The sequence below is a fragment of the Petaurus breviceps genome, unplaced genomic scaffold (assembly GCF_028583685.1).
Source record: "Petaurus breviceps papuanus isolate PSGF00001 unplaced genomic scaffold, PetGlider_PUasm1.0 84, whole genome shotgun sequence".
Classification (NCBI taxonomy): domain Eukaryota; kingdom Metazoa; phylum Chordata; class Mammalia; order Diprotodontia; family Petauridae; genus Petaurus; species Petaurus breviceps.
This window is the reverse complement of record NW_027186645.1, coordinates 15,280,645-15,298,992: the sequence shown is the minus strand read 5'-3', so window position 1 is coordinate 15,298,992 and position 18,348 is coordinate 15,280,645. Positions and strand designations below refer to the sequence as shown.

The following is an 18,348-nucleotide window of genomic DNA, read 5'->3' as shown; positions in this document are numbered from 1 at the left end:
ACCACCTTCTCTTACCAACCTCCTAAGTGTCCTTAGGCCAGAAAGATACCTCACTTTGACCTTTTATTAGTTCTGATGCACCATAATTTGATTTGATTCATTATTTTAAAGTTATTTGGAGGACAATGTTGAGAGAGTTCAGCTGAGTTTCCTCTAATCTGCCATTGTGGCCAAGAGTATTCATTATTTTTTTTAAAGCTTAGGAATTATAACTGCTACTTATTTGCAGCAGCAAAGTTGTAATAATTTCAAGCATCACCTGGGAAGTAACGGAATTATAAGTCAAGCAAGAAGAAAGGGGGTTAGGCAAGTCTAGAGACTATATGCCCTGGAGAGCTTCACTCACTATAAAGGTAATCATTTTATAGTCATTTAAGTTCTATATGACTTCTGATTTTATAAGAAACTTCGTAACTATCTAAGAGAGACTCTGCAGGACTGTGACCTGTTAAAGACATGTATTACTTTATAGAGAACTTTAGCTACAATTATTAGATACTGAAAATTACTGCAATACTTAATGTGATACTGCAGTATCAGTGGGAACAGTCTGGTCCTGGGACACTGAATTCTAGTCCTGGCTCTGCCATTAACTTTCTGTGCAACCCTCTGCAAGTCAATTCACAACTATAAGGTTTCGTTTCCTCATCTATAAAACAAGGGAGTTGGACTAAATCATAGACCTAAGGTTAAAAGGGACCTTAGAGGTCTAGTTCTATCTCCTCATTTTAAACATGAGGAAACTGGGACACAGAGAAGCAACTCACTCAAAGTCACAAGGCAGAGTCACTTTTCGAGGTCAAGTCCAAGGAATCTAAGGTCCAGTACTCTTTTCAGTGAATTACACTGATGATCTTCCATTTTCCTTCTTTCTCTCTCTCTTTTTTTTTGCTTTTTGGAGGGGGGGAAGGTAGGGCAATTGGGGTTAAGTGACTTGCCCAAGTTCACATGGATAGTTTTTTTGTGTGTGTTAAGTGTCTGAGGCTGGATTTGAACTCAGGTCCTCCTGACTCCAGGGCCGGTGCTCTACTTACTGTGCTACCTAGCCACCCCAATCTCCTACTTTCTTAACAGCTCTATGCTTCTACTGGACAAGACTTCATGATTTGTATAACATTTACATTATAAGTTTTACATTATAAACAATTTTTATCTATGAAATGATTTGTTTTGTTCATATGTACCAGTAAAATATAAACTTCTAGAGGACAGCAGAAGGGATGATTTTAATTTTTTCTTTGTATCATAAATGCCTAGCATAGTGCATTGCTTAGTATATATTTGTTGGACTGGATTCAATTTAATTTATGCACTGTAGGGAATCAAGAGAAAAGAGTGTTGTACAAGTAAATCACATAAATAGAACGGGAGTAGTGGCAGGACTCACCTCCAACTATGGAGAACTAGTAATTATAGAATGGTAGATAATGTGTTACTATGGAGAAGATGAGGATGTTATTCAACATAAGGTGTATGTAATAGAACAACATCTAGGCAACAACATGGAGCTAGGATCTGGATCTTGGTTATCATAATCCTAGACCAGTAGAAGTAGGGAATATGTTTAAGTACTGGGCTAAAGTTCTAAGATTGACAGAGACTTTGAGGACCATATATCCTGATATCATCAGTTTACTGATAAAGAAACCAGGCTCTAGAGAGACTTAGAATGGTCAAAATCATACCAATGTTCTGTCTGTCTGTCTATCTATATCTGTCATAAAGGTTGTAACTTATCTCTATACAATATGTTCAAGGAATAGACTCTAGTATGACTTCTCCAAGGCCAAAAATCATGTGTTACTCTAGAAAAGTAGAATATAAAGATATTTTTTAACTATTCCATATATTAATTTGATTATGTGATCACCATACCAATGATTCTGAACTCTAATTTTATTTAGCACAGAGAATCTCAAAGTATGTTGTAAAATCTTCAAAATTCTCAAAATAAAATAATTTCCATTTAAAAAAATTTTTAAATAGCAATGGGGAACATAGACTTCCTCCTCTTCTACTCTGCCCCTGACAACTCACATACCACCACTCAACAAAATTATCCACAAGATTTTAAAATTCCCAACATCCTCTCCAAAAAGAAAAACAAGAAAAGGAAGGAACTTCTTCCAATGATACAGTGAAGTTATCTTTTGGAAATCATGTTTTAAATTTTATAATTGAAGAAACTGGGATAAATAGAGATTGAGTTACTTGTCCAGCGTCACACAGCATAAGTGTCTGAATCAGGATTTGAACTCAGGTCTTCCAGACTCCAGGTCCAGCATTTTATCCACTACACCACCAGCTGCCTCTCAGATAATTATATAACATTGCCTGAACATGTAACAGTGTTATAGTGGAAAGCACACTTGCTCTGGAGCCAGAGTACCTGGGATCAAATATCACTTCTGTTGATTACTACCTATATGATCTCAGGTAGGTCACTTAAGCTTGCTAGACCACAATTTCCTCATCTGCAGTATGGGTAGATTCAGCTACATGACCTCTGAAGAAAAGGCATGAAGACCAAAACAAGTCCAAGGCAGCAGCACACAGAGCACTTGAAACCCCAAACCAAATATTTTATGCAGCTCTAATGTGAAGAATAAATTTGTTTGCAATCTCTGTCAGCAAGTTTTCTAGGCAAGAGCTTAAGCGTTTAAGAGAGTGTTGCTCTGACGACATATAGCATCAAAGTTATGTTTAGAAAACCAGTAGGTAACATCCCAGGTTGCCTTTTCAATTCTGTCTTTGGGTTTAGCATTTCAGTATACAGTCAATTCTGTCCTGATGAAATACATGACAAGTTTTATGAATGCAGCACAAGGTTGTCACTTGCCTATAGGGCCACAATGCAAAATTCAAAAAATCTTGTTTTGTATCACTGAAAGCAGTTCAGCATAAGATTTAGCACCAGAAGGGAACTTAAAAATAATCTAGTTTACTAAAAAGGAAACAGAGACCTAAAAGAATTGAAGTTCCTTGTCACCATTCATACAGCAGGTCAATAACAGAACCTAGATTCAAACCCAGGTCCTCAGAAACTCTCCAAGAGCAGATGACTAAGTCAATTTTTCCCCTTATGCTATTTCTGCTATTCAGAACTCTAGAATGCAAAGGCAACATTTAATCTAAGGCCTAGAATAAAAAGTGAACTGGTACTGAAAAAGTTTTTTTTTTTTTCGGAAGAATCCATTCATATTAGTACTATTAATTGTTAAATTATTTACTATTTAAAGTACAATCCTGAATGGAAAGCACACTTGCTCTGGTATGTGCTTCAGTCGGGTAAAATACTCAGTTTTGAGGTCAAGCACTCTGTTTGTACTTATGTTGGTCTTCATGGCCCCTCTTTCCACATAGATTTAGAGCTAGAAGGTACCTAAGAGGTCATGTGATCCAATCCACTCATACTGCAGATGAGGAAATTGTGGCCTAGCAAAAAAAATTTAATTTTTATATCTCTATTGCAGAGATTCGAAGTTTTTTCCTGGTCATAATTTTAAGTTTTTCCTTACATATTACTGAAAAGAACTGAAAATACAAAATGCCAGCTCATTGTATCAGTCCCATTGAAACATAGGAGGCAGATAAAGTATTGGAGTCAGAAAGGCCTGAGTTCAAATCCAGCCTCAGATACTTATTAGCTGTGTGACCCTAGCTAAGTGACTTAATCTCCTTCAATCTCAGGTTATTCATCTGCACCTACCTCACAGGTATACTGAGAGGATAAAATAACACATGCAAAGTGTTTGGCAAACCTTAAGCAATATAGAAATGCTAGCTATTACAACTATAGAGATTGGATCCATTTTATATACCTATGATGAACTTGTTTGCAGCATTCTTACCCCTAAGTATAATATGACTCCATGAAACACAAATCTCCAGAAAAAACATCGTCGAAGGGCATTAATGAGTTTGGGTTTTTTCTTTGATGCCAGCTCTCTGTCCCATTCCCTGAAAAAAAAAAAACATTAATAAACAAGACCATTAAAGTTGGAAGTACAAATGTTTGAGTTGTTATGTGCTCTCAGCATAGTTTGATTCACTCAAGTATATCCAAGGAGATTTAGTCAAATTGACTTAAGAAATAAGAAAATTTGTAGAGACCCCAAAGACCTAATGTTCACTGACTTGATAACTCAATAAAAGCTCAGATCTAGTTCAGTCACATATTTGGCACATTTAAATGCCTCACCATATATCACCCTGCAGGGAGTTGATTCATGAAAAGGTCACAGTGTATTTCTTAAAGAACTGTACTGCCTAATACTAGAAGTAATGGAGAAAATATTTTAGGAGTTTCTATGACCTTCAGAAAGAAGAAAATCAGTTTAAAAAAAACAGAAAAGATATTCTAAATTGTGGCTTTCAAAATTATGTAGGTTTAGCAAAAATAATTTTTTAGATCTTTGCACTTAAGTAGCATATACAATTTAAACTCAAACAATGTTAGAAGGTTGATTTCCTTAAAATCTTAATCTTCCTTTTCTGATCTGGATTTATTCCATCTAAACAGGAAACTTCCTCACTGGGAATTATGAGCTTAAAATTATGAAACTATCTAATATTCTTCCTCATTGGAATTTCCTTATACCAATGACCAGAATAGCTACTGTTCTGCAAGCTATACTCTTTTTATTGTTTTATTTTTAAGCTTTATTGATGACTTTTTCCCCACCAAAGTCATCACCTTCTTCCTCTGAATCTGACATCATATCAGAAACAAACAAATACACATATACCTACATAAATAAACTAAACACATGGAATTTGTGATTAGGATAGGCCACATTCTATAGCCATTGTCCCCATCCTCTCTAATGAACAAATGGAGAAATGTTTCATCATCAGTTCACTGGGGCATTTAAAATACCCATTTACCAATCTATTAATTTGTTAGCCCACACTTAGTGCAGGAATCCATCAACTTGAGGGTTTATTGTTCTATGATCTGAATGAGAATGGTTTCATTGTTAACTGTCTATTTGGAGTATCATGGAGCCCAGCACTGTAAGTTGTCCACAATTAATGACAATCAATCAACTCTTTTGTCCCACTTCAATGATCATAGTTTCTATATATTTCATAGCCTAATAGATGAAGGAGGGGTTGGCCCAACCAGCTTGTAAAAACAATGACTTTTCATTTAAATTTTTTTTATTCAGATGGGGTTCCTCCTGGGAGATTTGAACTTAATTACTTCAAAACCAATTTTTTTAAATCTTAAATATTAAAAAAAATCTTCTCTGTGATGAATTAATTACCTTTGGTTTCTTGAAGGCATGCAGTTTATGGTCTTAAAAAGTTGCCTAAGGGCACTAAGAAGTTAAGTAATTTACCCAAAGTCTTACCGCTAGTATGTATTAGAGGTATATTTGAACCTGTACCTCTCTTGACTCTTTAAGGTCAACTTTCTCCTTGCTGTCTCTCTCATAGTTTAATATTAGAATAGTAAACAAGATCAACTTAAGTAATTCAACATATCTATTCTATTATACCTAGTGTTAGAAACAGAAATTCTGTAGTTAAAAAACTGAGAAATTCTGGCTGTATTTCTACTACACCATTTGTTTACTTTTTGTTAAATACCCTATCTGTCATTAGATAGTACTATCTTATAAAATATTGTTCTTGTTATTGTTCAGTAATTTTTCCACCATGTCCAACTCTTCATGACTCCATTCAGGGTTTTCTTTGCAAAGACATTGGAGCTTGCCATTTCCTTCTTCATTTGTTCTCATAGTCCCTTGTTAATAAGAAGCTCAAAGCTCCCTGCATCTCTGTCTTTGTATTTCTAAAGAATATCAGTATACACTGTTCTCTAACTATATCAGAGATCAAGCATACATTAACTTCTGTAAGTAGTTACAAAGTAGAGGACAATTTTGCATTTTGTAAACTGGCATGCCTATTAATGTCACTGCATAATAAAAGCATGCCACTACTCATGAGAAGATTCAAAGTCAAGCAAGATGCCTGTGTGCAGCTCAGAGCTCTCTACTCCAAGAAATGGCTCTATGCCTGGAGCCTGGAGTGAATCCTGTGCTCAACCCCAGCCCCATGTTTTCCATATCTCCTGGGCAAGCATCCAGGTTATCAATTGAAACCTTTGGAGAGATAAGAGGCAGGCAAAAGGCTAGGCTTTCTCTTAGGATCCAGGAACATAATTTAAGAACTAGAAGAGACCTCAGTGGCCATCTAGTTCCACTCATACATGCAATGGCAACCATCTTTAGCTTCTCATAAAGATAGTGGGGGTTGGAGGGAGCTGAAAAGTTAAGTTTATAAAGGACTCTATAAATATCTTTGGCAAGTGGTCATTCAACCTTATCAAGCACAAATAAGAATAAAAAGAAGATAGATAATGAATTGAGAATAGCAGACAAAAGATACATAACTAGGATTGCATGCTAGCAACTCAAGATAATTAACACGATGGAGGGATGGAGGCCCATAGTGTATTAGGTTGTTGTTTTCCCTTTTTTCAAAGAGGACCAATGACATCATAGGGTATTGCCTTGACTGGAGAATGAATTAGTTAAATGAGGCAGAGTTGTATGAAGTCATCAGTCTCACTCTCAGGGTCACAGAAGACCAGTGGCAAGACAAAAGCCAAGACTGATAAAGCTGATATCCCAAAGTGATAACCTGGGACACAGGGGATGACTGCATTAGGTGGATGGTCTTTATAAGAATTATGGGGAGATGTGGTTGAGAATTGTATAGAATGATATATGGAAAGATCATGATCTGCTTTGATAAGGGGAGTGCTGCCCCAATAAAATCATGGCTCTCTCAATTTATCAATAAGCAACAGTAGAAGAAAAATAATTTTGAAGTTCTTTACAAGAGCAAATATTACTTTTTAATTGTCTAATAGCTATTACATTGAAACAACCTGTCAATTAGAATAAAATGGATCCTTATTCTATATTAAACATTCAGAAGTGGAATAAGGAAGAGTGGCATCATAATGAAATCAAATATGTTTTTGAATGATCTAAATCTATTCTTTTAAGTAAGGTAAATTTTTAGAATTTCTCAGTAAAGGTATGTTATATATATATGTATATATATATATATTATGATCAAACTAGATCAGTGATGTCAAACTCAAATAGAAATAGATCCCTATAGGCAACATATTGACTTAGAAAATCACAAATTTGCATTATGTATGCTGTATTTTTACCTATTTTGATGAGCATTCCCCAACTACATTTTAACCAATTACATCCTGGCAGCACTCACTCTAGGCTACAAGTTTGACACCTCTGATCTAGTGTATAATGGAGTGGGCTTAGAATCAGGAAGATCAGGATTCTGATTCTATCTCATATGACAACCATGTATGTTGTCCCCAGTCAAGTTATTGAATCATTGCTTACCTCAGACCCCTCCCTCAGATATCTCAAGGGTTTCCCCAGTTTCATCTGTTAATGAAATGAGTTTTCTATGGTGAGGAAATCATGGATCTTTGGAGTATTTATAAGTTTTAAGGGTCCTTAATAGCACTTTTTAAATTTCAGAAACTATTAAAATTTGTTGTTTCTTTCCAGTAGACAGTACTTGTATCAACTGAAGTGAGATACGACTATTCAAATTAACATTTCTCCTCAAATTACCTAATCAATTTTATGCTTCTAAAAATGGTATGGCAAGTGCTTTTTACTCTTCAACTATAAAACTGATACATATGATCATACCTTTCTAACTTTTCAGATAGATGATCTGCAGAATTAGAGGAGGGAATTTGATATATGTCTGATAATTCCAAGCGTTGTCTGAAACCTTTCCTCAAAATTGGTCTAGTCCAACTGAAAAGTAAAATAAGAGATAAATATAAATTTAAGTCTGATTCCAAGATAAATTGAGAATGCAACTTAATCATATTTTATGGGTTACATAATAAAAAAATTATTCACATGCATTTATAAATAGAATTACAAGCCTATTTAATATCCTTCAAGTATACTATCATTTAACTCCCCAGAAAGAAAAAAAATTCTGTATTACAATTATACTTGAGACTCTAAAAGCCTTTATAGATAAGATCTCATTAGGCATCACAATATACCTTATCATATATTTAATTATTTTGCCTTTGTGTTCTGAATGAATTTTGAAATAATGGATGATATATAACTTGAAATTTTATAAATAGTATGGATTATTTAGTTTCAATTAATCATCTTATCTGATCAGCCTTAATTCTTAAAAGCCAGAGAGCATGACTTTTATATCGTTTTTTTTTTTAAAGGAATGTTTTAGGTTTTTTGGTTTTGATTTGTTTTTATCTATGCCCTACAGCACTGAAAACAGTACCATGCACCAACAAGCATTCAGTAACAATGAGTTTATGACAGCAATTGATTAAATAAATTTAACCTTAAACTGGTCAGGATCTCATAGGGCTTCTGATAGATAATTTTTAACTCTTAAAGTCTCAGATAGACAATGAGCTAGGTTTAGCCTTAAAAAAGTGGAGAGCAGGCAGGGCTGTTTTCAGGAAATTCCAAAGCTCTTTTTCTCTTGTACTGAGGTTCAAGCTTCTTATGAAAACAACAGCCTACTTTTTCAATACTCAGATTTTACTAATGTTTCTATATGGTTGCAGCAAGATAGGAAATACCACTGCATAGAGAGCAATGGAGAGGCTCATGGTGACTGTGAGTAGGATATAGCATGGAACTCCAAAGAAGAATAGGAATAAAAGATAAGAGGGAATTGTGTGATAAGGACAGAGGATGAGTTAGTCATGTGGCAGCTGGACATACAGAGTATGCCACTGATAGCCTTGTGATGCTGAGAAAATAAGGAAACTCTTCAACACTCCCTGTAGACAACACGTAGGAAAACATGGACAAGAGAGGAACATGATAGACAGGAATGGAAGGGATATAATTTACACTGTTGGAAGGGATACTAAAATTGAAGAGATCATGTATCCATTTTAATATTTGAGTATTAAAGCCTCACATTAGATTTAAGTGATATGACCTTCATTTTATAAACTGAAGAACAAAAACAAAGTAGAGATTTCATAAGATGAGAAGAAAAATGAATACCTATTAACTGCACAGGCATAATGGCTAAAGTACCATTCAAAAAATATTTTAAAAATCCAGAATTGCAGTAAGAACCTAAGTTTTGTTTAATAAACAAGTATCCTGGCACTCTCCCACTAAACATAAAGCTTAGTGGCCTATGCTTTCTTACCTATCACTTACTTATTAGCTCCTTGAAATATATCCAGTAGTTTCTGACTATCCCCCAACCCAATTCAATGGAAACTGCTTTCTCCAAGGTTTCCAATGATTTCTCAGTTGCTAAGTCCAGTGGTCTTTTCTCAGTTTAGCCTTCTTGACCTCTCTGCAGCATTTGACACAAGTGACCATCACTGTTGGATATAATTTCTTTTCTAGATTTGTTTGGAACACTGCTCTCTCTTTGTTCTTTTCCAACCTATACGGCTCATCTTCTTCAGCCTCCTTTGAGGATCACCACCTCTAACTTTGAATGTACCCCCAAGATGTCTTATTATCAGTTCCTGTGGGTTCAATTATCAACTCTTCAAATGACGCTCAAATCTAAATATCTAGTTCTAATCTCTCTATTGGACTCTAATTCTTTATCATCAACTGCATGTGGGACATTCTTGGATGCATCATATGCATTTCAATCTTATGTCAAAAATGGAAACTATCTTCACCCTCAAAACTAACACATTTCCTAACTTCCCCATTTCTGTTGAAGGTACCACCATTCTTCCATTCACCGAGGTTCTTGAAATCAGATTATTTTGAATCATCACTGTCCCTCACTCACAATATCCAATACTAGTCTTATCAATTCCACCTTATCAACATCTCTCCTAAGTGTCTCTTATTATCCATTCACATGGATACCATCCTACTAGTTCGGGCCCTCATTACCTCTCACTTGGATCATTGCAAGTCTCCTTATCTCTACCTTCTCCAATCCATCCTACATACAGTTCCCCAACTGATATTTCTAAAGCATAGGCCTTACCATGCCATTCCTGTTCATAAGGTCAAATACAAACTTCTCTGATAAATAAAGCCCTTCATAATCTCTCTCCATCCTGATGTTTCCAAACAGATTTCACACAACTCTTATACACTCACTCTATATTCCTGCCAGATTGGCTGACTATTCCCTATGCATAACACCCCATTTCCCATCACTGTGCTTTTGCACAAGCTATGACTTCCTTCCCTATAATATCCTTCTTTTGACTTAGAGTTCTAAGTACTATGCTCAGTGCCTGGAACATAATTGGTGCTTAAAAAATTCTAGCTGACTGACTGACGTATTGTGGCATTCGAATGATGGTGTCCATGATAAATTAAAAACGTATTTGTTAAACTTACAAAGAAAAAGGAAATGATGTTTTGGTAATACTGGAGACCTATCAACAATAGTGAAAAAAACTCAAATTCCATGTTAAGTATAAACACGGTGTCATATATTCAGATAGACAGATAGAAAGAGATCCATTAGGAGACCACTGTGACAAAGGCAAAATTCTAAGGTTGGTCACTTTCGTTTTCAATGGCCCCCCACTGCACTTTCAGCACTCCCAATATCTGATGTTAGATGCCCTAGGACTTTTCCCTGGCTACTTTAGTAGGCACTTTGTGTCTCAATAGAACTTTCCCTTTCCAGGCAGCACCCTATTCCTAGAACCTTTCCTCCTCCACTCATCAAACTTATCTATCCGTGACCAGTCTCATCCTACAGGACTTTGCTTGATCTTTCAGGTTAGGTAGTCTCTTAAACTACTCATCACTAAGGCATTAATGAAAGAAGTATCTGGTAACTTAAGTAATAGTTTTTCAACTGAGATTTTAAAGCAGTTAACATAAGGTGTTACTAAGTAGGAACTTAAAGCTTTTGGTAGGGATGGGGAAAAAATGGCAATGGGTCAGATCCTCTCAAACATACCAACAAAGGATTGTATGATTTAGAAGCTGAAAGCATTTTAGAGATTATTTATTCTAACCTTAATATTTCTAAAATTAAGAAAGTAAGACCCAGATAGGGGAAGTAACTTGTCCAAAATCACACAAGTAGTAAGCAATAGAGCTGTGATTCAAAGTCATGTTCTCCGGCCCCAAATCTAGTATTTTTCCCTCTATCTCACAGGGGGATAATTTCTTATATCAGTTCAATAGGTCCTGTTCTGTGACTCTTTGACACAAAGTTCATATTTACCTTGTATTTTCTCATTTTATTAAACAAATTAATACAGCTCTAATGATCATAAAAGAAATCATGACTTGGCTTCTAAAATAAAGAGCAAGCAAGCAATTAATCCCTCAGAAATTTATCTTGCCAAAGTCAATAAATATTGAGTCTCTATTAATGCTGGGAATACAAAGAGAGGAAAAAGACAGTTCTTGTCATCAAGCTGCTTATAGTTTAACAACAGAGACAGCCTGCAAACAACATTTATATACAAAGCAAGCTATATACAGGATAAAATTTTATTCAGTAAGTTTTTAGTTCAACTTTACAGGCTCTACAGTATTAGGGAAGGTAGTGGGGAGAGGAGAGGATTTAGAGGAAAAGATAATGAGTTCTGTTTTGGATATGTTGCATTTAAGATGTCTACTGAGAAAGTTGCCATTTGTAAAGAAATGTACACCCTCATGAAAAATTCAAACAATACAATCATTTGATTGTGCCAAGTTTAGAAGAGTTCTCTGAAAAAATGATCTGTCACAGGTATATCCAGTGATTAGCAAGTTCAGAAATCCAATTGTGGTCCCTTAAATGCACTGAGTCCTTAACTGTAGAGCCTAGATGATATTAAAAATGATTAATATCTTGTATATGGTGAGAGGAAGTAAGCATTACTGACAAGGAACATAGGTTGTATAAATAATGCTAATACTCTAACTTTCAGAAAGCAAAATACTCATCAGCTGATACACCTATAAATTCAGAAAAGTTAATAAATGTGACATTAAAGCAAACAAGTAAAGCAAGCAGAATAATGGGCAACAATTAGAAAAGATGGCCTCGAACAGCTATTCCTGATCCTATAAGTCTAGGAAGAAAAAACTTCACTCAAATAATTTGGATCTCTCTGAATTATGAAAGGAAAGGCCATTGAGCCTTTCAGAAAATGAAAAAAATCCCACCATCTTGAAACCAGGAAAAAAGACAAAAGTGATTTGCAGCCCTAGCACCCATATATTTGGGAAAAGCAATCTCAATGTTTCTTGCCATTCTTTTTATTTGATTTTAATTCTTGATTAGATGCTATCTGGGCATTTAGCCACAGACAAAAGACACGATATGTATTGTCACTGGAACAATAAGACTGGCTTAACTGGAGAGGAAGATAAGGTGATTAACCATCCTGTAAATTGCCTACATCCTGTACTATTTCATCTTTGGAACTGTTTTTAACTAGGGATGACAGCTCTAAAAATATATTTGAAACCAAGAAAATAAGGAAGAGGGGAAATAGACATATCTTAAGGTTTAAGCTAAAAAAAATACCTCTAGTTTACTGGCTGGCATTTTGAAAAAACTGCTACATAGAACAGTATGTTGGTCTGTCAGAATTGTACTACTGGGTGTTGTTATAAGCTCTTTCAATAGAGAATTTGGCAAAGAACTAGTTTTAAATGTCTGCTGTAATGGTTAAGATGGAAGGAAGGGAAATGAGTTCTATCTCTTCTTCTGGCTAGGGAGTAGCAAAATCACCTCCACTGAGTGATATAAGGATATAACCCATATGACATATTGGTTTAACTTTGCCGATGTTTGTTTTACAATTATCTTATTTCTTTGCCATTCCCTCCCTTTTCTAGATCCCTTTGTTCTTTGTTGTACCTCTTTCATTGTCTGTCTAATTTATTCATCACTGAGACCCAAAATAAACACTAACCAATAGGCTTTTCTGTCCTCTGCAGATAAACACCCTTGCCATTTTGGGGCTAGAGTTATAATCCTGGCATTGACTCAACAGCTGGAACTAGAGGCAATTAGCTGTTTTTCTCCTTGGAAGTGTTTTTCTAAGTGTGGGAACACAACTTGCCTGAGAACTTTAATATTACAAACAGTAATACCTTATGCATGGGTAGTATGACATTAGTACATAAGGATCCTTGCAGGCTGTATATTGATTTAGTTTTGAAATGTAATATTATCTATGCTTTATTGTATTTTAATCTATTTTTTGTTTTTTCTATTTCCCAATGATATTTTAACCTAGTTCAGTCCTCACTGAGGAGTGCTATGGACAACATGAGGTCCATGGGTCCCACGTTTTACCTTGCAATATATAGAATATGTTCATATATGTTATCTTCAATTCAATTTTAAAATATTACATGCCTCTAAAATGTATTTAAAGCCATATCTTTCATAATCACCAAAATAAATTCTAATAGATAAATTAAGAGCTGGAAGGGATCAGAGAAACTGTTGTGTCCATCCTCCTCATTTTACAGATAAGGAAACTGAGGCTCATGGAGGTTAAGGGATTTGACCAAAGTCACATGAGTAACAAGAAACATAAAAATGAGATTTAAATTCAGGGTATTCTGCAGAGCCAGTGCTCTTTTCATTGTACCATGTTGTCACAAAACTTAATAAAATTTGCTTCTTGGCTCAGATGAAACATGAAGAAAATGTCTACATGGGTAAGGAAGAGCTGAGCCATCTCCTCTGCCCCCCAGGAACTTGAAAGACACTTTATAACAATAACTAGGTTGAACTTCAGCCTACCCAAATCCCCTGGATAGATTAGAAACCTCAGAAAAACTGCTGACTGGTCTGCCTACCCAGAGGACTCAGCATACTCAAAGACATCCTTATCACCCAGCTGGGTTCAAACAGAGCTTCTTATCACTGGCTTCAGCAGATTGGAGCACTCCTTACACTGGGCAAGTACCCTAAGGCTCAGAATACAGGCCTCCCCATCTATTCTCCAACCTCACCCACCATATACACACAAAAAGCCTGAAGGCCCTGGCTGTTGTTGTTTAGGAGCTTTGAGAGGAATCTAACCTTAACTTTAGGCCTGGTTGGCCCACAGTGAATGCCCTCCAAACCGCTTGTTTAACTGAAATCAAACATTTTTTTGTCTCGTCTTGGTCGACTAGAATTGTCGTAAAGGTCTGTTTTCTGGTTTCTATTTTCTGCATTTGCTCATCAAGGAATTTAAAGCCAATAAACACATTCAGATTTTTGTTGTTTAGTCATGTCTGACTCTTCATGACCCCATTTAGGGTTTTCTTGGCAAAGATGCTGGAGTGGTTCATTATTTCCTTCAGATCATTTTACAGATGAGGTAACTGAAGCAAAAAAGAGGTAAGTGACTTGCTCAAGGTCACATGGCTAATAAGTATCTGAGGTCATATTTGAACTCAGGTCTTCCTGACTCTAGACCTGGCATTCTATCCATGTGCAACCTAGCCACCCTAAGTTTAGGTTACTCAAATACACAATTAATCACACCTACACTCTTGTAAATGTTGAAATGCAAAACATAGCCAGATATCCTCAGGTGTAAATCACCTTTGTTATATAGGATTTTCCCTTGTTCAAGGAGAACCCCTGGATTTGTTTTTTATATCTACCCTCTGGTTTCTATCCTATAGGTCATTCAGTCTGGCAGATCAGTGCCACAGAATTCATTTTATTTATATGCCTTACAAGGGGAGACCAGAGAATTTTCAACATCTAACTCATCATACCCCAATACCTTTTAACTCCTGAGTTATCATAATCTGGATTTGATTTGGATAAAAAAAAACAAGTAATAGAACAAGGAACACTATGGGAAGGAAATTCTTGTTAAGTGAAAAAAAATTAATTAAATATTTTAAAATGCTAAATTTGGGGTGACTTAAGATTTGCAATTCAGCATCTTCTGCCATTATCCTCTAAAGATATATATTCTCCCATGTAATTTATATCCGCTATTTAAAATATGAGAGATATCAATCAAAAGTATAACACCTAGTAATGGAACATGGATTTGTAATCGTAAATGAGGATTCGAGTCTCCATAACAAATTAGTCAATTTTATTCAGAAAATTTTTATTTAGTGTCTACTATGTCAAAACCACTATGTGAACTGTTTTCTTAAATATACTGGAAGAAAAAAGAACAATATTTTTGTCTCAGTTGTAAAGAGAAGGATAATTTTTATCTAAGAGATGGGAGAAATTATTGGAGACAAAATAATAGATTTTCATTACATAATGATGAAAGTATTTTGTTCCCCCACACACAAAAAAGCAATTATTTTAGAAATAAAAATAAAAGTTTGGTTGAAATTATTGCTAGTAAAAAAAAAAATCAAATAAAGTTCTAATGCTTCTGATTTATAAGAAACTCATACATATCTACAAGAAAATTATACATTCTCTCTTATAGAAATGGTCAAATGATATGAACAGATAATTTTGAAGGAAAAAAATATAAATGGTTAACAATATGAAAATATGGAAAAATTTCCTACAAAAAAGAAATTTAAATCAAATCAGCCTTAATATACCATGTTATATTCATTAAATTGATTTTTAAAATACCCCCTCAAAAATTATAATATTTAATGTTGGTAGGGTTAGTTGGTAGGAGATAAGGTAATTTATTATATTTACTAAGATGCCAGAAACTGATCAGGATCTAATCTGAAGTGGGACAAAGATCACTAGCCTTTTCAATCTTCTCCAACAAGCTCAGGCCAAATAAAAAGTTTGCATAGAACAAAGGATCATGGAAGAAGGAAGTTGAAAGAAATTTACTCACCACAATTTCACTTACTTCCTTTTCTGTGTGAGGAAGCAAAGCCCTGGGAAATATTTGCTATCACTAAGAAGGTATGATAAGCAATTTTTTTAAAAACTACAAGAAAATTTTGATCATAAATTAAATGAGAAATGGACTTAGGGAGTCAGAGGAGATTGGACATTATCTCAGGTAGGACATTACTACCCTAGTCTGACAGAAGAAAAAGTGGTTCATAGTCAGAGACATCAAGGTGGCATAGTGTATTATGTTTTTGGAAGGATTAGGATTTCCTAGAGTCAGGACAACTTGAGTTCAAGTCCGCTCTCAGACATTTACTAGTGATCATGTCAGAAACTTGAGCCTTGTTTGTCTTAGTTTCTTCAACTATAAAATGGGGATAACAATATCATTGCTTATTCCTTTTCCCTTCCCATTAGCATAAATAATTGTAACCTTTCCTTTTTAAGTAATCTCACCCTTATCCTTCATGGATGGTGAACAGAGTAGCACGTGGCCCCAAAGATGATTCCTTGGCTGAAAACTAAAACCAAAGTAGAATTTAAAAAATGAAAGAGTTGACTAAAAAGAGTTATAAAGCTGCCCTACTGGGGAAAGGTTTACTAACAACAGCTTCTCCAGTAGATAATAATAGCTAACATTTATATAGTGCTTTAAATTTTACAAAGAACTTTTGTAAATATTATATTATTCTCACAGAAACTATGGGAATTGGGTGATATTTTTATCCCCATTTATAGATGAAGAAACTAAGGGCAGACACCATCTAAGTGTTACACACCCTTACAAATATCTCTCATATAGTTTAAGTAGGAGATGAAAATTATGTGATGGAAAACACATCCCTATAAAGGATAAATAGCAGTAGATAGATGCTAAAGTGCAAATCTGAATTCACCTCAAAATTAGCCTTTTTAAAAATTTAATTATAATTTTTTTTCAATTAGCAAGGTTATATGAACTCAGGTTTTCCTGATTCCTGGTCCAGAATTCCATCCATGGTGCCACCTAGCTGCCTGTAGATAATGGAAAGAACACTAGGCGACTCTGAAGATAGCTAAATAGTTTAAGACTAGATCCAACAGAGAAGTGATACTTAGTAGCATGACGTGCTATGGGGAAGAAACACTCAGTGCTTAGAGCAAAAATCACTAAGAGACATCAGCAGAATCAGTGGATTCTAACCCTTATACATGAGTTCGAATCATGTGAATTGCCCATATATGAAAGTCAATAAATGAGTCCTATGTATATCCACTCGTCTCACTGAATGAGTATTTTTTTATTGTTGGTCTTTCATTCTTAAAGAGGACTAATGACATAGATGACATTACAAAGGTGATGTTTCGACCTCTGCACAAGTTAAATTTAAGGTGAAGTGTAACCCAGCAAAATTGTCAGCTGTCACTCCCTCCTCCAGAAGCATCAAGTTCAGTGGCAAGACAACAGTCAAGAGGACTGGCAATGGCCCAGGGTAGAGACTTAAGTCTTTCTAAATTAAGGTCTTTCCCAGGTTTCAGTTTGTCTGAGGCCACCCCCACCCGATCATTCAATGACCAAGGGCTAGGGAAGAAATGGAACAAAAGATGGCCCAGTTTACCATCACAAATTATCAATCTCAGAGTTTCTGGTTAGAACAGAAAACAATTGCTATTTGCACTCATTCTAAACCAAGAAAACCTAAACAATGAGTCACAAAGGCTTGAGCTGGAGGCTATCATTGACCATTCAATGAAAGCCATAGATTGGGGTTTAAAGGTGTAGTCAAGTAGTTCCATTTGAAACACAATGGGCTGTTTTAAAGCCTATTTTTTCAGAGCTATATTTCAAGAGATCATAAAATGAAAACTGTTCAGGACAAAAAGTAAATTGTCTTACCTTTTTGAAAACAAAGATTTTAAAAACTTAAAACCCCAAAATATAAATGAACAAAAGTAATATTCCTATGTACAGAGCACACACATGTAAGGGTATGGAATCCCAAGTGGAGAGAGGGACCACATGTGGTGCAGGAAGAAGGAAGAGGAAGAAAGGAGATGTAACATAAGGAAGAGGAGAAGGAGGAGAAAGAGAAGAAAGAGAGTAAAAAGGAGGAAGAAAGGGAAAAAAGAAGAGGAAGAAGAACAAGAAGAAGAAAGCAGTATTCTTCAATTCCCCAACTTCTACTCCAATTGGCAGGTTGGATCCCAAAAGGGCAGCTACTACTACTCATAGATAATATGGCAAAGACAGTTAATATAAAACCTTCTAAAAACCCGGTTTACTCTTTCCCACAAATACACACTGCATCCATAGGAGGCGTAAGCTTAAACTTAGACCATAATAGTAATGAGGCACAATTATAAGAAATAAGTGTGACATAGATTTAACCCACAAGACCTGCTCTGGAAGTCCTTCTCCCTGTGAAGAGACCTAATGTAGAACCCTTTGTGGTTGTTCTCCAAAGAGGACCAGTGACATCACAAGGATGATGTCTTGACTTGCTCATCAATTGGATTTAAGTGAGGCAAAGCTGCATAAAGTTGTGAGCCTCACTGTCTCCT

The 18,348-nt window shown here is 35.4% G+C and overlaps 1 protein-coding gene across 1 annotated transcript in view; it reads right to left on the bottom strand.

Moving 5' to 3' along the window:
- Positions 1-14,192, bottom strand: part of CFTR (CF transmembrane conductance regulator) — a 188,706-nt gene extending 174,514 nt beyond the window's left edge. The window contains exons 1-3 of the mRNA XM_069106964.1: positions 14,056-14,192; positions 7,713-7,823; positions 3,852-3,960 (exon numbers count right to left, since the gene is read on the bottom strand). Coding sequence (XP_068963065.1) covers positions 3,852-3,960; positions 7,713-7,823; positions 14,056-14,192 — 357 coding nt within the window. The remainder of the gene's footprint in view (positions 1-3,851; positions 3,961-7,712; positions 7,824-14,055) is intronic.
- Positions 14,193-18,348: the final 4,156 nt, after the last annotated feature.